The sequence below is a fragment of the Podarcis bocagei genome (assembly GCF_964188305.1).
Source record: "Podarcis bocagei genome assembly, chromosome: 9".
In the NCBI taxonomy this organism is placed as follows: domain Eukaryota; kingdom Metazoa; phylum Chordata; class Lepidosauria; order Squamata; family Lacertidae; genus Podarcis; species Podarcis bocagei.
This window is the reverse complement of record NC_138134.1, coordinates 69,625,282-69,646,353: the sequence shown is the minus strand read 5'-3', so window position 1 is coordinate 69,646,353 and position 21,072 is coordinate 69,625,282. Positions and strand designations below refer to the sequence as shown.

Genomic DNA, 21,072 nt, shown 5'->3' with positions numbered 1-21,072 from the left:
TGGCAGCAGCAGCAGTAGTTCGTCCTGGGTGGCGCAGGGGTGGGTCTGCCCCCCATGAACAGATGTGCCTTGCCCTCTTCCTTCCCCCCATCTCTCCTTTCTCTCCGTCCAATTTCCACCCGATCTCAAGACAAAAGCAGACAAGCCTATAGGAACATAAACTTCTGCAGCATGAATAAGGGGATCAGGTTGCTCTCTTTCTCTCCCCCCCCCCCCGCTTTCTTCCCCACGTGACTTTCTCAGGAATCTTTGCCAGCAATATCACCACCACAGCCCCTTTTCCCTGGGTCCATTTTCGCACTGCCATGGGAGAGGGAGGTGGAGGAGAACCTCTTTAAAAAAAGAAAGGAAGGAAGAAAGCCAGGAGAGAGGAAGAGAAGGACGGACCTTGCCCCTCTCCCTCCTACGGAGAGTGGATTTCGACTACAGGCGCCTTGGGGAGCCTTTGCGGCTGCCTGCCTGCATGTGTGCCTTGTGGTATCTCTTTTGCAAATCACCTGCAGACTGAAATTATCCTCTCTGCTCCCAGGACGTATTGCAGGGGGAGCATTTTAAAAAAATTCCCTATTTTTGCGCGGATCTGCTACGCTAAAGAGGGAGAAATTCTACCATCTCACACGCGCGGCGAGGCGGAGGGAGGGGAGGGAAAGCCCCGCTTAAAAAAACCCAAAACGCCTGCTGTGTTTTCTTTCTAGAGAAACGCCCCTCTTTCTCTCCCCCTCTCTCCAACCAGCCAGGCAGCCTCCCCTTGCTGCCTTCGCAGGAGAAGCGGCGTGAGAGGAGATCTGCTTCTGCTGGAGGGGACCTGCAAAGTTTCCTCGAGGAGCCCCCCCCAAAAGAGGGCGAGGAGTGGAAGAAGGATCCGGGCGGGGTGGGAAGGGGGCGCGCTTTGGCGCTGTGCCCGACCCAGGGCGCGTGGCGCGCCAGGCGGAGGATCCGCAAGATCCGAGGCGCCTTTGTGGGTGGCGCGGCGGCGGCGCCCCAAAGTGGACTTTGAAAAGGAGGGAGGGTCTCCGAGATAGAGAGAAAGCGGGAATTAAGAGGGCGAGGAGAGGGGCGAGAGGTCTCCTCGCCTCGGGGGTTTGTCGACCAATCGCTCCGCCGGGGGGAACTTTGCTGGGCTGGGGGACAACTTGGAGAGGGCGGCAGCTCTCCGAAGAGACGCGCGGCGGCGGTGGCGGTTCTCGTCCTGCTCCTTCCCCCGGATCCGTCCCTGGGCGCAAAGGTGACCCACCGCCGGGTGATTTACGGCTGCTCTCTGCCCTACGGCTCGCCCGCACTGTAAATACGCGCTGGGGTCGCCAGAGCGCGGAGAGAGCCTCTTCCTCTCCACCAAGACTGGAGCGCAAGGCTGGGGCGCCACCTGACATCTCCACGAACCCCAAAAAACCAGGGACTCTTCCCCACCCCCCGGAACCAAAAGCGTGTGTACCTGCTGTTAGTTTTGTTCCTGGGATAGAAAAAGGCTTTGATTCCCCCCCTAAAAGCTGCCTTCGGATGCTGCACGAAGCTCCTGCCGAGAGAAGGTCCTTTGGGGCTTAAGAAAAAAGAAACAATTTCCCCCCTTTTAAAATATAACCTCTGCTTAACTATGGATTTCCTGGCGGCGTGGATGCGTCTGCTGCTCGTCTTGGCTGCCTTTGCAGTTTTGCCCCATCAGGCTGAAGGTGAGTAAAAGCTTCAGCTCCGGACTTCATTGATTTCGCTTTACAGAGAGAAGTTGGGCCGCTTAATGAGATTCTGCGGCGAGGTTTCCCTGCTGAAGTTGGGCTGGGGATGATCTATGGGGCCGGCACCGTCTTGCTTTTTTATTTTTAGTTTTTTTAAGCAACAAGCCCGACCACCGCCTGAGAATCTCTGTGATCCTCTTGAGGAAGAATGCTTAGGGGACTCTCCCAAGAGCAAAAAATGCTGCTAAGTCTCTGTGTTAAGTTGCCCAGAGCCTGCAACTCTTCTTGGCTTAAGAGCACAAGAAGTGCGTTGTAGGATCAGACTAAAGCGCTTAGGAAGATGCCTTATCACCAGTTCATCTAGCCTGGTATTGTCTACACTGACTTGCAGAAGCTCTCCGGGGTTTCAGGCAGGAATTCTTATTCCAGCCCTATCTGGGAATGGCGGGAATTGAACCCGGTACCTTCTGTGCGCAGAGCAGGTCTTCTGCCACAGATCGGTGGCTCCGTCATACAAATGGAGCTGGTTTATCCTGAGTCAGACCCCTGTTCTGTCTACTTCAGGATTGTTTTATAACAGGCTCCCTAGAGATGAGAGCTGTTTGACTCTCATGAGAAGTGCTGGAGGTTTTAAAGCAGAGGTTGGAGGGCATCTGTTATGCATGATCTAGTGGAGATTTCTGCATTGCCGGGGGTTGGTCTAGATGACCCTCGGGGTTCCCTTCCAGCTTTACAATTCTATGATTCCATCTGTAGTCACTAGGGACAGTGAACCGGAGACCTTTTTGCATGCAGCGCAGGTGCTGTACCACTGAGCCACACCCCTTCGAGGTCTGCTTAGCCCGGCAGCCACCAGAAATTGCACCCCAGTCTCCCTTATGGAACTATCTATTGCAGGCACCCCCAAACTTGGCCCTCCAGCTGTTTTGGGACTACAGTTCCCATCATCAATTCCCAGCGGGACTACAATTCCCACTGGTCCTGTTAGCTAGGGATGTTGGGAGTTGTAGTCCCAAAAACATCTGGAGGGCCAAGTTTGGGGATGCCTGATCTAGTGTCTGCAAAGAGCATTTAATCAATTGGATCAAGCCTAGGCACCCTCCCTTATCATTTTTGCACAGGCAGTGTAAAGAGCGTGGCAGCAAACTTGCCAAATGCGTGGTTGTTCGTTCTTTTTTTACAACATCGTGCCCTGAACATCTTTGAACTACTTACTTCAACACTCATTACCCCCTTCCGAAGTTCTGCCTTTAGGTGGCACACCTTGAAAAGCAGAATGCTTTCCATGCCCTCGGATTTCCAAATTGCTCTTCAGTCTTGCCAGAATATGTCATGCGCCAGCATTGTGAACCCAGGAAGCTCCTTTACCCTGAGTTGGACCACCACACTTAGTGTTGTCTGCACTGGCTGGCAGTAGCTCACCAGGGTTTCAGGTAGGAGTCTCTCCCAGCCTTACCTCGAGATGCCAGGGGTTGAACCCGATACCTCTTGCGTGCACTGGGATGCTGCTCCACTGGGATGCAGTCCTTCCCAAGGGATAGAATAATGGAATTGTAGAATCGAGTTGGAAGGGATCCAAGGGTCATCTAGTCCAACCCCCTGCAGTGCAAGAATATGCAACTGTCCCAAACGGGGCTCGAACCAGCATATCTGCCATATCTGCACCACGCTGCAGCCAACTGAGCATATCCAGGCTGCGTTTGTACATAAAGCTATGGAGGGTACCTAGCTTCCAGTGCACCTTTAATAGATGCGTAACCCACAATTAGGGGTAGGGACGCGGGTGGTGCTGTGGGTTAAACCACAGAGCCTATGACCTGCTGATCAGAAGGTCGGCGGTTCAAATCCCCGCGACGGGGTGAGCTCCCGTTGCTCGGTCCCTGCTTCTGCCAACCTAGCAGTTCGAAAGCACGTCAAAGTGCAGTAGATAAATAGGTACTGCTCTGGCGGGAAGGTAAACAGCGTTTCCGTGCGCTGCTCTGGTTCACCAGAAGCGGCTTAGTCATGCTGGCCACATGACCCGGAAGCTGTACGTCAGCTCCCTCGGCCAATAAAGTGAGATGAGCACCGCAACCCCAGAGTCGGCCACGACTGGACCTAATGGTCAGGGATCCCTCTACCTTTACTTTAACCCACAACTGGCTGTATAAAACCAGCTCCTTTATGCTTTCTGCCTGGCAGTAACGACATTCACACATGAGAAGCTCAAAGATGTTTGTCTGAAAGCTCCGGGAGCTGAGACACCTGGCAGTTGCTGTTACGCTTAAGAGTTTTTTTTGCTACATGTTCATTAGAAACCAGAAATGTGAAGTGAAAACGTGACTCCCTATTTACTAGTCCTATTACTATTTTAACACCAGTTCTGCACTTGACGGTGTGCAAAATATGCCCGTGTGTCGGGAGGTCTTGCCGCTTGCATTAGGCATGCCAATATCAATTTTTAGACGCCTTGTTTGTTTGGAAAACAATCCATCAAGGCAGTGCGCGGTAAACATTACGGCTGACATTACTTCAGCATGGACTACCCACCGATCCCGCCTGTTCCTGGAGCGCATGCAGGGAACAGTAAGATTTATTGCCGTCTCGGAGCAGCCTGGAGTGGAAAAAGTGGCTGGATGACATAAGGCCTGGAGAGTTTAATTGTGCATAAAAGCTCTCTTACCTGCTCTCATGCTCAAGTCCCCCCCTTCTTACTCCAAGAGTCGTTTCACCCACAAAAGCCACATTTCTGATCCCAGCATCGTGCTTTGCTGCCATTTGACCTGGGCGCTTGCTCGATTTCTCTTTACTTCACCCAATTTTCATTAGTTCTTTGATTTCTCTGAACTCGGCGATTCTCTGCTGAATGCATGAGCTGCCTCTGCTGCTTCTTGGAATTGACTTTAGGGGATACGGGCCTTTGGTCTGTGGCAATTACTCCTGGGGTGGCTCACAAAGTCCTTGCTTGATGCCGCAGTCGGAGATGATGCGAGCGTGGACCGGCCATCAAAGTACCAGGGAGAGGGCTGTAGCTCAGAAGTATAGCATCTGCCTTGCAAGCAGAAGGTCCCAAGTTCAGTCACCAGGTAGGGGGAAAAATGCCTGAAATCCTGGAGAGTTGCTGCCAGTCAGTGTGGACAATACTGGTTCTCAAACGCCTTGGTACTCAAACAACCCAAACACTGCAAACCTGGAAGTAAGTGTTCTGGTTTGCAGACTTTTTTTGGAAGTTGAACGTACTCCGTTTTGAGTGTTACGCTTCCGATTTCAGTGCCACACTTCCATTTTGAGTACTAACGCTGAGGTCTGTCTCTTTTTGCTATTTATTTTGTGTGTGTTTTTTGTAGCTCCTTTTGTTTTTGTGACGGTGTGGAACCTAGTTCAGCTACTGACTGATTGTGTGACTGCAGTACTTTGTTTATTGCTTTCATTTTATAGATCATTGCTCAATGGTTAGATAGGAAAATTCATGTTAAATTGCAGTTTGAGGGGTTGTTTTTAGAAGTCTGGAACGGATTGGTCCATTTTGCATTACTTTCTATGGGAAAGCACACCTTGGTTTTGGAACGCTTTGGTTTTCGAACGGACTTCCGGAACGGATTAAGTTTGAGAACCAAGGTACCACTGTACTAAGCTTGGTACATGGCAGCTTCCTATGATTTTTGCTGAGTCGGTAACAAGTCTGGCAAAACCTGGATGTATGGCAAGTAGGGCGATTAAAATAATACTACTAATAAAAATGCTATAAAATGTTTTTGAAAGCCCAAAAACCTATTTTGGGCAGAGGTGTATACATTTGAAAGTGTCTTTTAAAAAGCTCAACAATTTTGGGGTCTTATGCCTGCTTAGTTTTCATCCAAGTGAGAGCCCCCAGTAGAACTTTGTAAATCGATGCTCCTTTCTTTCGCTTGCTCACTTTCACCAGAATTCAGGCTCTTCAAAGAAAGCGATTGGCTGGAGGTTAGAGATGAAGGGAGCCACTGTGCAAACTATAATTAACTTGTGGAACATGTTTCCACAGAATCTGATGATTCCAACTAACTTGCAGGGTTTTTAGTTCAGAGAGGATAGATCTATTTAAAAACGGTTCATGGAGAACCAGTCTTTTAGCTATTAATGCTGAAAACTAAAAACTTTTTTTAAAAAATCGAACCTCTCTCTACAGTGGCAGTCTCTATGTTGTTGTTTAGTCATTTAGTCATGTCAGACTCTTTGTGACCCCCTGGACCAGAGCACACCAGGCACTCCTGTCCTCCACTGCGTCCCACAGTTTGGTCAAACTCATGCTGGTAGCTTCGAGAACACTGTCCAGCCATCTCGTCCTCTGTCATCCCCTTCTCCTTGTGCCCTCCATCTTTCCCAACATCGGTCTTTTCCAGGGAGTCCTCTCTTCTCATGAGGTGGCCAAAGTATTGGAGCCTCAGCTTCACGATCTGTCCTTCCAGTGAGCACTCAGGGCTGATTTCCTTCAGAATGGAGAGGTTTGATCTTCTTGCAGTCCATGGGACTCTCAAGAGTCTCCGCCAGCACCATAATTCAAAAGCATCAATTCTTCGGCGATCAGCCTTCTTTATGGTCCAGCTCTCACTTCCATACATCACTACTGGGAAAACCATAGCTTTAACTATATGGACCTTTGTTGGCAAGGTGATGTCTCTGCTTTTTAAGATGCTGTCTAGGTTTGTCATTGCAGTCTATATGAGGACCAACAAAAGGACAAGGCTGCCACTTTCACACTCTGTTGTGAGCTCCTAGAAGCTCTTTTGGGGAAAATGCAGTTTGGGTATACATTAGCGTTTACTCTGGCCCCAGTGAGCTCACACAACCTTATCCACATTGAAGAGCTACCCCATAGTTTCTTGAGGAATGCCGCTGATTGACGCATTTCCCGCCAAACCAGCTTTAACCAAAGCCACATCCACTTTGCGGTTAAGCAGAGGTGCGTACATTTGAGAGAGCCGCTGCACATTGTGCTCAGATTACACCTTCATGAACAGTGTGTGAATGCAGGGGGGCGGGGGAAGCCAAACAGGTCATGTGCAACAGGTGAAGGCATTCCCTTCCCTTCTCTGGGGTGTACAACAATGTGCAATCGCAACTTGAAATGCAGTGGGAAGGACCTCACTGGGTTTTAAACCACTGGTGTTCACATAACCACAAAGTTCAGGTGTCCTGATGGGATACGTTGCTTTAGCTCAATGTCCACCAAAAGCTCTGCGCATCCCTATTCTTTTGCTAACCTTCACTAACAAAATGTTGTTCAGCTGACCAGTCCGTGGACTAGGGAGCAGAGTTCTTGCCTGCTATTTCCACCTCCCGGACCTCTCTCTGTTTAGCTAAACCTGTGAACCCAGCTGACAAAATACCGTATTTTTTGCTCTATAAGACTCACTTTTTCCCTCCCCAAAAGTAAGGGGAAATGTGTGTCTTATGGATTGAATGCAGGTTGCGCAGCTATCCCAGAAGCCAGAACAGCAAGAGGGATCGCTGCTTTTGCTGTGCAGCGATCCCTCTTGCTGTTCTAGCTTCTGAGATTCAGAATATTTTTTTTTCTTGTTTTCCTCCTCCAAAAACTAGGTGCGTCTTATAGAGCGAAAAAATACGGTATGTGGATGGTTTTTTTTTGGTTTTTTGCAGGCTTTCCTCCTGATTGTGTGTTCAGACATTGTGCATGCAGACAAGCTGTACGTACAAGCTATACATGGGCTCTTTCCATGGGTTTGTCTGAACAGATGGAGAGCAGAACCGATAGGCATGATTCCTCCTTCTGTGTGTGCAATATATAAGGAGCAGTCATCTGAAGAGAGCTCATGAATGTGAAGCTTTAAGGGAAGGGCTGTTTCTCAGTGGCAGAGAACATCTGCTCTGCATGCAGAAAAATAAAAATAAAAATTTATTGCTTATACCCCGCCCATCTGGTTGGGTTTCCCCAGCCACTCTGGGCGTCTCCCAACAGAATATTAAAAACACAATAAAACATCAAACACTAAAAACTTCCCTAAACAGAGCTGCCTTCAGATGTCTTCTAAAAGTCAGATAGTGGTTTATTTCCTTGACATCTGATGGGAGGGCATTCCACAGGGAGGGTGCCACTACCAAGAAGGCCCTCTGCCTGGTTCCCAGGTTCAGTCCCTGGCATCTGGGAGAGTCCCAGAATACTTGAAATGCCCTCTATAAATGTTACGCCATAAATATCTCTCGCCGGTGAAAATAGGCAATGTGGCAGAGGTGGTTTGAACACACATCGGATGCCCTGAAAACAAATGTTTGTGCAGACAAATGACTTCCACCCCACTTAAGTTTAATTGCAATCTGAGTTGACTGTTTTTGCTTTCCTACTTAAGAGGGGTCCTTTTTAACTCTCTATATGCTGCCCTTCAATTTAGCAAAATCTCAGGGTAATTCCAGGTGATGTTTTGAAGGCAGAGGAGCATATGCGACTACGCATTTTGCTGAAGCTAAGCAGGTCTGGGTCTGGATGGGAGACCACCTGCATGTTGGAAGAAAAGTGGGATATAAATGTAAAGAGGCAGGAATCAAATCAAGATAAAACAAGAGGGAGGGGAGGGGAGGGGGAAGCAAGCAGAAGTAAAATAATAAAAGTTGATGCAGCAGGATCTGACATAAGGGACCCTTCATCCACCAGTGGCACTGATCCTGGCTAGACTGCACTTGCTGCCAATTAGTTTCTGGGCCCAAGTCAAAGTGCTGGTTTTGACCTATACGGCCTTAAATGGCTCAGGATTGCAATGCAAGGATCGCCTCTCCCCCTACGAGCTGACCTAGCCCTTCTTTATGTGCCTCCTCCACGAGAGGTCTGGAGGGTGAGAACATGAGAACTGGGCCTTTTTTGTGGTGGCTCCCCATTTGTGGAACACTCTCCCCAGGGAGGCTTGCCTGGTGCCTTCATTACATATCTTTAGGTGCCAGGTGAAAATGTTCCTCTTCAACTAGGCCTTTGATTGATTAATATCCGATGCCCTTTTAAATGTGTTTGGGGGAGGGTTTGTTCGTTCTTTATTTCTGTTCTGTGCTTTGTGTTTTTATGCCGCAAACTGCCCAGAGATCTTTGGATGCAGATTTAACAAATAAAATAAAATAATACCTGGAGCTGGGCCTGGAGGCAGGGTGCATGCAGGATGAGGGATAGCTCAGTCTGTTGAACAGGAGAACTCTCAATCCCAGGGTTATGGGTTCCAGCCCCAAATTGGGCAAATGATTCCTGCATTGCAGGGGGTTGGACTAGATGACCGCTGTGGTCCCTTCCAGCTCTAGGATTCTGTGTCTTAGCTCAGGGATTGAGCACATGCTTTGCACACAGAAAGCCCCAGGCTCTATCCTTCGCAGTTCTAAATCCTTGACAGATAGACTGGTGACTGAGAGTGGCCACCGAGACCATATAACACTGAAAGACCTACATTGGCTCCCAATGAATTTCCAAGGACAATTCAAAGTGTTGGTGCTGACCATTAACGCCCTAAACGGCCTCGGTCCAGTATACCTGAAGGGGCGTCTCCACCCCCATCGTTCTACCCGGACACTGAGGTCCAGCGCCGAGGGCCTTCTGGCGATTCCCTCGCTGCGAGAAGCCAAGTTACAGGGAACCAGGCAGAGGGCCTTCTCGGTGGTGGTGCCTGCCCTGTGGAACGCCCTCCTACCAGATGTCAAGGAAATAAACAACTACCTGACTTTTAGAAGACATCTGACGGAAAGTTTTTAATGTTTGATGTTATTATTATTATTAATAATAGTAATTTGTTGGAAGCTGCCCGGAGTTGCTGGGGAAACCCAGCCAGATTGGTGGTATGATGATGATGATGCTGGGAATGTCTCCTGTCTAAAACAGTAGAGTGCTGCCGCCAGCCAGTGTGGACAGAATGGAGCTAGTTGGACCAGTGACCTGACTCTGTGTGGGCGGACCTCTTTAGGGAGGTTCTGTATTCCAGGGGCAGAGTATGTGTTTATGTTTGTATGCAGAAGATCCGGAAAGAGCCTCCGGACTGAAACCTTGCAGACTGAGGCCCTGCCCACCAGTGTAGACAACACTGAACTCAATTGGAGCCACGATCCAACTCAGGATAAGGCAGTTTCCTATGTTCCTATTAGTTACCCTTCAACAAACGGCAACTATTTCGTCCTGCAATAAGGGTGATTAAAGATTGTCCACAGGGCAGTTTTCCTCGCTCCTTCCGCTGTCCGAAGTGGGCATTTGCCGTGATGGATTAGTTTGGAATAATGAACTCCTGGCTCTCTGCTCACAATCCCCGGCAAAAGAGTAGGCAGGTTTCCAAATTAAATTTTCTCTTCCCCTCTATCCACATGCTCTTTGCGTCTGGCTGGCTGCACCAGTTACTTTTTGGGGGGTGGGTGGGTGGGGGCTGCCAACAGTTGAAGTCACACAGCATGAATTTGAAGTGTTGTGATGCTGCTTTAAGCAGCCCTTGTTGTTGTTGTTGTTGTTTAGTCGTTTAGTCGTGTCCGACTCTTCGTGACCCCATGGACCAGAGCACACACCAGGCACTCCTGTCTTCCACTGCCTCCCGCAGTTTGGTCAAACTCATGCTGGTAGCTTCGAGAATACTGTCCAACCATCTTGTTCTCTGTCGTCCCCTTCTCCTTGTGCCCTCCATCTTTCCCAACATCAGGGTCTTTTCCAGGAAGTCTTCTCTTCTCATGAGGTGGCCAAAGTCTTGGAGCCTCAGCTTCAAGATCTGTCCTTCCACTGAGCACTCAGGGCTGATTTCCTTCAGAATGGATAGGTTTGATCTTCTTGCAATCCATGGGACTCTCAAGTGTCTCCTCCAGCACCATAATTCAAAAGCATCAATTCTTCGGCGATCAGCCTTCTTTATGGTCCAGCTCTCACTTCCATACATCACTACTGGGAAAACCATAGCTTTTACTATACGGACCTTTGTTGGCAAGGTGATGTCTCTACTTTAAGCAGCCCTGGCTTCCCCCAAATATTTCTGGGAGAGCATGTTCTCCTTCATGGAGAGCACGTGTTGCGGTGGGGGTCTAACAAGACACCCGCTCTTGGTTACTGGGCGGGACCGTTTGGATGGCCATGACTGTGATTGGGCCAGTTGGGGTTGTTGGGGAGATTTTGATGTTACCATTTAGAGGGTTGGCCCGAAGGTTATATATTCTTGGCACAGCTTTTTTTCAATCTATTTTGCTGCGTGCATCGGATCTCCCGCCCACCCTCCCTAATTTAGGGCTGTTGCGTTTGACCTTGCTATGCCTGTCATGGGGTCGTCTGCTTTTGGGGCAGGGGCCTGGTAGGAATTTTGTCCATTTGGCAGATTGGCTGACACCATTTGGTTCTTGCCTACTGCGTAGCAAATCATCACAACTTGTAAGGTTGCGGTTAGACATTGGTTAAAATTTGGTTGGTGGAGGGGTAAGGGTTGGCTGTGCCTGCCCCTCCAATGCTGCTGCTGCAAGGGAATTCCATTAAAGGAATCCAGGGGTTTGCCATGCTTTTGTCTGTATCCCTGGCAAGGGGCTAGGGCCGTGCAAGCCCCTGGGAGCATGCAGGGAGGGGTGAGGGTCTGGTGCCCAGTCCCATTCTCTCCCCAATATTGTTTTCCCTTTCTGGCTTTCAGAAGTCATTTCTGTCCCTGGGCAGGGACAGATAGTTGTAACCAATGCCTAAGCAACCACTCACATTATGTATTTTAATAAAGTTGTGGCCAAAATTATGCCAAAAACCTTAAACAAAAATTCTGTGTGAATTGTGATTTATTTAGGGGGTGGCTTGGGGACCTCGACACGCAACTGTAGTTTGTTAAGATTGCTGAGACTTGTTAGCAGGCCCCAGATTCTCCACCCAGAGCTACAGTTCTCCAGGTTTTCCTGAGAAGAGGGATTGACTCTTCCGGGTTAAACTCCTCTGGGACTCTCTTGTTCCTACCTTGTCAGATGGTTGTGAAGATAAAATGGGAGAGCAGCTATGTGTCTTGAACTCCTTGGAGGAAGGATGAGTTACGGATGCTGTTGACAACAGCAACGACAACTTATTTTGCATTTAGGGCAGCAGAGTTAATTGCTGAGTTAATTGCAGAGTTAATTCCGGTTGTTAGCGGAAAATAAAACAAAAACCTGCCCAGGATTGTATGGTCGTTTGTCATGGATGCTTTAGTTTAGATTCCTGCAGTGGGTTGGACTAGATGACCGTTGGGGGTCCCCTGTGATTCTATGGATTGGGCCATTTTGGCAGGAATAAACCGTGGGAAACTTCGTTGTGATAATCAGAGGCGCCTGGTGATCTTTGGTTCTGTGGGCATTGAATGCCTTGTTCCCTGCTGCATTCCGGACTTTGCTTTCTTACAGCATGTACTCAAAGGCCCGTCTCCTGCTTTTCAAAACTGCCCTCTCACTTTGGATTCCATAGCGTTGGAAGCAGGCAATCAGCTTCCTGCGAAGGCCCTGGCCTTGACACTTTTATTAACGGTCTGGCAGGTGCGGTGCAGAAGTGGCTGTTGCTGCCTCCTTGGGGAGACCAACTGCAGCGCTGGCCATAAACCCTTCCTTTGTCTCCGCGTCCCCAGGCGGCATTGAACCAAATCCTCGTGTCCTTCAGAACCCCCAGCGATTGCATCCTGCAGCAGAGCCACTTGCGCCTCGAAGACGAGGGAGGCGTCACTTTTCACCAAACAAATGGCCAGTGTCTGGGTTGACTTTTTTTGCAATTCCCTTTAGGCGCTTTCGAAGGCACTTCTCTTTTTCTTAAGAAAGAAAGAAAGAAAGAAAGAAAAGAAAGCTTGGAGAATAAAGGCGTGTGTGGTGCATCGTGATTTCCATAAAAGCATTGCTTTACTCTCTTAGAAATCCAAGAGGCTCTATTTCCTACCCAGGCCTCAGTCTGGTGCACTGGACTACAACTCCCATCAGTCCCAACTAGCAGCTGGGGCTCATGGAAGTTGTAGTCCAAAACATCTGGAAGGTGCCAGGTTGGCAAAGGATGTCCTCCCTGTAAGTCTCTCTCTCTCTCTCTCTCTCTCTCTCTCTCTCTCTCTCTCTCTCTCTCCTTTAAAAATAATTTTTATTGGTTTTTGCACATGTTTTCCAAACATAATATCCCATCTTATACAATATAACAAACCTTTGGCTATCACAGCCTAGGACTTCCATCAACCTCGACTAATGGTTTTCTAACCTTCTTTCTGATTTTGCATTTTATTTTAATAGTTATTGCTATAAAACCCAAATCCTAAATAAACTCCTTCTTAGTCCTTTTTCGCAACAATTCATAGTCCTCCCTGTAAGTCTCATTTGTAGAAGGTGCATTAAAAAAAAAATTGTAGCAGATGAAAAAGCAACAGCAGGAACCCTGTGATTTTTGCATGAGTGTCAGCTGTGACTTATTCTAAGCAAGAGCTTGCCAGCTCAGGAGTGTGTGATTTAATCCTTGCTACATTTTACTTTAAGATACAGTGAAACGCTTGCCCGCAGTTTCAAGTGGGGAAATGTTTTTCAGGTTGCAACGCTTCCATGCTGCGCTGGGCTCTCTTTGTCAGAGGAATTTAAGCAGGGACTCAGCTGCCATCTGCCAAGGATGCTGTCGTCACAACCTGAGTTGCAGATCCTATGTTGCGCAGGAGGTTAGACTAGAGGGGCTCCAGTGCCCCTTTCAGCCCTCTGTGGATAGTGTGCTGGGGTTGTGCACTGGCTCATGGGGATGCCGGTGGTGCTGTGGTCTAAACCACCGAGCCTCTTGGGCTTGCCGATCAGAAGGTCAGCAGTTCGAATCCCCACAACGGGGTGAGCTCCTGTTGCTCTGTCCCAGCTCCTGCCAAAATAATAATAATAATAATAATAATAATAATAATAATAATAATAATAATAATAATAATAATAATAATAATATATCTTTATTTATACTCCGCCCTCCCCGGCCAGAGCCAGACTCAGGGCGGCTAACAGCAGTGAAATTACAATAAATACATAATAGGGGAGGAAAAAAAACCACAATTTAAAATACAGGTTAAAATACAATTTAAAATGCAGCCTCATTTTAATAATAGCCCATAGATCAATACCATAAGGGGAGGGAAACGTAAGGGTCAGACTGAGTCCAAACCAAAGGCCAGGCAGAACAGCTCTGTCTTGCAGGCCCTGTGGAAAGATGTCAAGTCGCGCAGGGCCCTAGTCTCTTGTGACAGAGCGTTCCACCAAGTCGGGGCCAGTACTGAAAAGGCCCTGGCCCTAGTTGAGACCAATCTAACCACCTTGCGACTTGGGACCTCCAAAATGTTGTCATTTGTGGACCTTAAGGTCCTCCGCGGGGCATACCAGGAGAGGCGGTCCCATAGGTACATGGGTCATAGCAGTTTGAAAGCACGCCAGTGCTAGTAGATAAGTAGGTACTGCTGCGGCGGGAAGGTAAACGGTGTTTCCATGTGCTCTGGTTTCCGTCACGGTGTTCTGTTGTGCCAGAAGCGGTTTAGTCCTGCTGGCCACATGATCCAGAAAGCTATCTGTGGACAAATGCTGGCTCCCTTGGCCTGAAAGCGAGATGAGCGCCACAACCCCATAGTCACCTTTGACTGGACTTAACCGTCCAGGCGTCCTTTACCTTTACCTTTTACCTTACTGGTTTGACACAGTTTGACCCAGAATTTGACCAGAACAGGTTGAGACAGTCCTGGATTGGGTCCACCCAGAGCAATATGGGGCTGTCAAATGGAGTCACGTGGCTTCACCCGAAGTGTCATTGTTCCCATTGACAGAACTCGGCTCATGCTTTGGCACGGCCATTTATAGCCCCACCTCCTTCTCTGGCTCCCTCCCACTCCCTCCCTTCAGCATTTCAGTGGATGATGGGAAGTGTAGTCTTTTGCACACGAAACTGTACCTGTCTCCCAGGAGACCTCTGCCAAAACAAAAGATGCCCTTTGCATAAAAATGGGGACGAGTCGTCTAGTTTGCTCTCGTGGGCCAAGGCGGAATTCCAATACTTGTGCAACCTCTGTGATTAGTTAGGGGTTCAACCCTAATCAAAGACTGCTAGGACTCTCAATCGATCAGGAGCAATTGGTCCCTATTTGTCTCAGCTTGGATGGGGCACTCCAGAACACTGGATTGTGCCCCGAATCGGATTGAGAGGGACGTGCCGAGACCTCATATTGCATATGCTCCAACTGTCCTATTTACCAAGTCAGCGTCTATTTTCTGGTCCCTCCTAAATCAGGGTCAAACTAGATGTGATGTTTATAGCACAAATACTGTACTTATTTTAATCCTCTGCCTCTATTTTGGCCAGCACAGTCTGTCACTGGCTCTGCTTTGCCCCTATGATACCCTGTTAACTTTTTTTTGCGTGGATTTCTAAAATTCTTGTGATGTGTTCCCTTGGATCTGAGTTCAGGTCCTGCCCCAAACCCCTAATATCTGCAGAAGCTAAAATTCTAGTGTTTGGGTCAAAGGCATCCTTTCTAGCATGTTCTGCGTATTCATACCAATGTGCTGCGCATAGTTCATTGCAGTATTCCATTTCATGCCCTGCAGCTGCTGAGATACATTTTAGAACGGATGATAACTTATTTTAGGAATATCTGTGGTTTCCTAGGCTCCTTTCAACAGAAACAAGCACTCTTCCAGGCTTGAAGTTGGTGGAAGACAAGCTGTTAAAGGATAAACTCATTTCTGCTGTGCTTCTTTCTCACTTACAAAGCACCCAACTTTTTCAAAGGGCTAGGAAGCTATTAAATGTTCAGACTTTGCATAGACAAGTGTAATGAAATCTGGAGCTCATTTATACAAAATACAGTAGGTTGAAACAATTTTAATGGTAATCGTTAACAACTGTTATAGTGATATACTATATATATTTGTCTATTTTCTTTTCCTTACTTTTATCTTCCTCATTTAAAAATAGCACCTTATATGTAAAGGAAAAAATAATAATACTGTATAAAACTGTCCCTGCTTGCAAGCTCAGAACCCAATTGAAACCACACAAAAGGAAAAAGGAATAGGGAGGGCAGAGGAAACAATAACATTAAAGCATATGTATCCATGTTTGTTAACTGATGTGGTTAAACAATTTTTTTAAAAAAACCTTAGACTGAGCATGCATGAAAGACTTAAAACAAACCCTTATTTCCTGATGAATAGCCTTTGGACTATAATGTAACTTAAATAGAAAACTATATGTAGAAATATTTTTTCTCCAAAAGAATTTTATTTTAAAAATCCAATTTAAATATTGAAAATCAATTTTTTAAAAAATAAAAAAATCATTGATTTTTATCCACCCTGGTTCGGTGACCTTTGCAGGGGATCTGTCTGCAGCACCCTAAATCCGGCACTGGCCTGAGGTTGAACTTTTGCCTTGTATCCCGTTGGCTGATGGTTCAGATGCTCCTGTTGTGAGTTTGCTCCCTCCCAGCCTTTCTCAACCTGTGGATCCCCAGATGTCGTTGAACTACAACTCCCATCACCCCTAGCTAGCAAGGCCAGAGCTCAGGGATGATGGGAGTTGTAGTCCAACAACATCTGGGGACCCACAGGTTGAGAAAGGCTGCGAGTCCAGACACTAAGGATAGTTGGAGAAACTGTGCTGCTTGCGGAAAACGGGCTACTTTGTTGTAAAAGTCAAGGGACTCCTGACCATTAGGTCCAGTCGCGGATGACTCTGGAGTTGCGGTGCTCATCTTGTTTTATTGGCCGAGGGAGCCGACGTACAGCTTCCGGGTCATGTGGCCAGCATGACTAAGCTGCTTCTGGCGAACCAGAGCAATGCACGGAAACACCATTTACCTTCCTGCCAGAATGGTACCTATTTATCTACTTGCACTGGTATGCTTTCAAACTGCTAGGTTGGCAGGAGCAGGGACCGAGCAATGGGAGCTCACCCCATCACGGGGATTAGAACCGCCAACCTTCTGATTGGCAAGCCCTAGGTTTAGACCACAGCACCACCCGCGTCCCTTTACTTTGTTGTAGGGACTGTTAAAAGTGCTCCCCCCTCTCTCTCCAGCACTTCCTAATTTAACAAGTTGGTTTTTATGTCTGCCTAACACAATTTTCTTTCTGGTCTTTCAGGTGTATGCGTCTACGGAGGCTCATCATTTCAGGTAGGTCAGATTTAATGTTATTTTGTGACTAGCTGTGCTTGAATTAGATTTCATTTTATGGCACGGAAGGGGCTTTGTCCTTGAAGCAAATTCTAGCCTGGAAGAACGAAAGTACAGCGCTGAGACGATGGTGGGACCTGAGAGGTCCTAGCCCCTATACCTGTTGCGATGGCATCCTCTGCTACTGTTTTTGAGGTGGCTACTATAGGGCACAAGTTGGCTAGAAGTGGCTGGAGGGGGAGAGGGCTTGGGGAGGGAGAATTTGCAGATTTTGCAAAAGGCCTGTCTGCTTCTTTCCCCAATGCAATCCCTTCATTGCAACAGTTAAAGGTCTTGCAATGTTATTGCAATAGTTGCAAAATCATTAAAAACACACACAAGGTATGGCTTTGACTGCAACCCTCAACACACTTACTCCTTCGAGGCCAGGAAAACTTATGGATAAACATTCATAGAATTGCACTGTTTATTGATCTGAAAGGTAACTCTCTATTTGTTACATGGTCCTTTTATACTTTGGTTGTAAGTAAACTTTTTTAAAAAAATGTTACAGAACTCTGTTTAACTATTCTATGCATTTGTGTGTGTCATAAAAAAAACCTTCAACTCTATATGCACATACCTGGGAGTAAGTCCCATTAAACTGGATGGGGCTTGATTTTGGGTAGACGAAGAATCATGCATAGAATTCCACTGCATATAGGGCTGTGTGTTTTGTAAGCCCTGAGGTACAGAACATGTTTGAGATTTCCGAAACTTTATTAAATTTCCCTTTTTCAGCCAGCTGTGTTTTTGTCCATGGCTGAAGGAATGAGTACGGGAGACGATTTTCAGATAATACTTTTAAAGCCTTGGTTTTATGATATAAATTGTTGCTGAGTGGTTTTGCTTTTTTCAAGAGTAATGATCTTTGTCGGCTTAGCCATGCTGTAAGAGAAAGTATTAGCTGTGTCAGGAAATGTGTATGTAAACTTTTCCCCTATGTAGAGTGTGGCATGTGGGGTTAGCAAGTGTCTGAGAGATGGGTACGGTCTGATTTTTAATCTCTGACTTAGAAGGGTGAACTGCCCTTAATATTGCTGGACCAATTTTGGGCTCAACTGTGGGTCTTTTTTAACATTTCCTTGCATGGCGTGCTTAACAAAAAATGCTCCCGTCAGTCTTCAATGGGAGGAAAGTGGTGTGAGATTCTACGGTTGTTTCAAATTGATCTGTTTGAGGACTATTTATCCTGATTTGTTTGTGGAGAGGTTAGACAATGTTGCATCAACCCAAGTGTTTCCCCAAACTTTGCATTGTATTTCCCCGTTGCTTACATCTTTGGCAGAACGCTGATCTGTTTGGAAGTTTTGTTGTACAATAGCTCCGCACCTACTTTAACGACGCATTGTGAATTCCACCAGTATGTGATTTTGACCTGGCAATATATCACAAATCATGGTGGGTGTTAAGGCTGGGCGATATATCATCTGAAACTGGTTTCCAGCCCATATCAAGATATTGGTTTCATAATTTTTGACCTGGCGTATATTGCGAATCATGATGTGTGTGTGTGCTATGCAAAAATCACAATGTGGGGAAAAACTGTGAAGCCAGGCAACGCTTCTACATAAAGGTAAAGGTAAAGGGACCCCTGACCATTAGGTCCAGTCGTGGCCGACCCTGGGGTTGCGGCGCTCCTCTTGCTTTATTGGCCAAGGGAGCCGGTGTACAGTTTCCAGGTCATGTGGCCAGCATGACTAAGCCACTTCTGGCGAACTAGAGCAGCGCACAGAAACACTGTTTACCTTCCTGCCGGAGCGGGAGTATCTACTTGCACTTTGATGTGTTTTTGAACTGCTAGGTTGGCAGGAGCAGGGACCGAGCAACGGGAGCTCACCCCGTCACAAGGATTCGAACCGCCGACCTTCTGATCGTCAAGCCCTAGGCTCTGTGATTTAACTCACAGCGCCACCTGCATCCCGCCTCTACATAGTTCCAACCTTATTTCAGAAATTGTGATACATCAGCATACCACAATGTTTAGCTGGTAATATATCAAGAAGTTGAAAACCAGATATTGCCCAGCCCTCCTGGAGATGTAGTTCCAATTATTTCCGGCATCCATGGACTCGGTGGTTTCTATGCAACTCCTTCTTTTATCCCCTACCTTGTGAGGTGTGAAGTGGCCCCCACTGTTCTGGGTCTGACCTTGCTAACTGAGATCTAGCTCTCAGTTTAGTGCCCTTGTGCAAATGCTTTCCTCCATCCGTATCCTGGCAGTTGCTCCCTGCATCTAACCCTCTTAGAGTTAAAATTGCTCTTCCCTCCCAACTTTGACATTGTCCCTTTAAAGCTGTCCTGTTGCAAAGAGAGAGAGAGGGGATGAGATGAAATTGATTTACGGCCCGTTGTCTTTGGCGGACGGCTCGACGAAAAGCCCGAGCAGATTGCATGCATTTGTTTCCATTAAAAATATACTGTGGAGCATCACAATGTTTTAAAGGCTATTGAGAAATCTGCCTACACTCCATCAACTCTAATAAATTGTGCGGCAGATAATTCTCCCCTCCACATTTTGGCTCGATAAGTACTGTAATATACTGGTGCTCAGAACACGCGGAAATGAGACATCAGGATGTCACCCCTGCCTGTTGACGTGCGGCTGATATTTGCAGGACTTTTTTTCACCAGGCTTGTAGGTTTTCATAGGTAGCAAAGACAGTGTGGATGCCAGACACGTACAGAGCTCCCTTTCATCATGTGGCACAGCCTCAGTGACTGATTCTTAGCCCTCCGCTTATGATAGACTGCTGGTTCCTCTCCATGTATCTCCGCAGATGTCGTGGGATGTACTGAGGAAGGAAAGTTCTCATGGCTGTGGGTGGGGGGACTGAACATCTGCCTTACGCTGAACCAGATAATGGCAGGAAGAGCTGTAGCTTGGCTAGTTGCGTCTTAATCTGTGTTTTGAATTTTTGTTCCTTCCGCCAATTTCCCCCCCTTCCAAATTATTACAAATCAAACCAAATTAATTTATTTTAATACAATTTCTAAAAGATCAGGTTTCCCTCCCCCGTTGCGTAATATGTTCACATCGCTGCATCAATTCTTATTAGTCTCTAGTTGTCGTCACTTCACTTGCCATTAAACATTTCTTACAGCTGCCCCCTTGTGTGTTTTAATTTTTGTGAAGCTCCTTGAGTCCTGGTTCTGGGGGGAAAGTGTAATAATAATAATAATAATAATAATAATAATAATAATAATAATAATTCTCACAAAAACCCTGTGAGGTAGGTTAGGCTGAGAGGCTGGCCCAAGGTCATCCAGTGAGCTTCATGGCTGAATGGGGATTTGAACCCTGATCTCCAAGATCCTAGTCCATGGGTAGGCAAACTAAGGCCCGGGTGCTGGATCCAGCCCAATTGCCTTCTCAATCCAGCTTGCGGATGGTCCAGGAACCAGTGAGTAGAATGTGTCCTTTTATTTAAAATGCATCTCTGGGTTATTTGTGGGGCATAGGAATTTGTTCATTTTCCCCCTCCAAAATATAGTCTGCCCCCCCACAAGGTCTGAGGGACAGTGGACCGGCCCCCTGCTGAAAAAGCTTGCTGACCCCTGTCCTAGTCCAATACTTTTAGTTTAGCAACTGCACCACTTCTCCAAGTCCAAATAATCAAAAAATTCCTTTACGATGGGAAGAACATCCACAGTCAAGACCAAAAATAAAAAGAGATCACCGCTGCTGTTCTTGCATAGGTATTTCCTTGCATGTTTCCGCTTGCTGGCTGTAACCAGGTCGGAGTTTGTGTTTGACAAGAAATGTTTTGCTTGGAAACAATCAGCTGAGTCTAAAAAGGGAGGTGGGCAATGTGGGGGTGTTAACCCCAGTTGAGCAGTGTGATCTGGTCCCTCAAGTACTCACAAATATCTTGGTGGCAGTGGCAAAAGAAGAAGATACAGTGCTGGAATGAGAGAAGCTCAGTGCCTGACGGAGGTGCATATCACCCCCGGGACCCACAGCAGTACAATTCCCATAGCAGTGGAAATGGCTGGTGTTTGCTGATTTGTCCCAATCCAATCCAGCAAATGTGAACGCTATCAGTTGTTGTTGTTTTCAGTCCGCAAACGGCACATAATTGATTTTGGGATTCCCCGGGTTTGCACTGTTTCCCTCGGGTTGAAATAAATGGTGTGGCATAATGTAAGGACGACATCATCAATTACACGGGTTGCGAAAAATGTCGCCATAGTGGACAGCGGCGAAAGAAGACGAATGACACAGTTTTGGGTGGAAGCTGAACCGCAGCAGAATGGAAACGGTTCTGTGTGATGTGATGAATATGGGGCAAGAGAGAAAT

The 21,072-nt window shown here is 47.1% G+C and overlaps 1 protein-coding gene across 2 annotated transcripts in view; it reads left to right on the top strand.

Annotated features, from left to right (window-relative positions):
- The first annotated feature begins 363 nt into the window (after nucleotides 1–363).
- The window catches only part of FRAS1 (Fraser extracellular matrix complex subunit 1), a 390,698-nt gene continuing 369,989 nt past the window's right edge, over nucleotides 364–21,072 (top strand). For both annotated transcript variants that reach the window (XM_081206862.1, XM_081206861.1), the window contains exons 1-2: nucleotides 364–1,667; nucleotides 16,701–16,732. In XM_081206862.1, coding sequence (XP_081062988.1) covers nucleotides 1,592–1,667; nucleotides 16,701–16,732 — 108 coding nt within the window. In that variant the 5' untranslated portion in view covers nucleotides 364–1,591. The remainder of the gene's footprint in view (nucleotides 1,668–16,700; nucleotides 16,733–21,072) is intronic.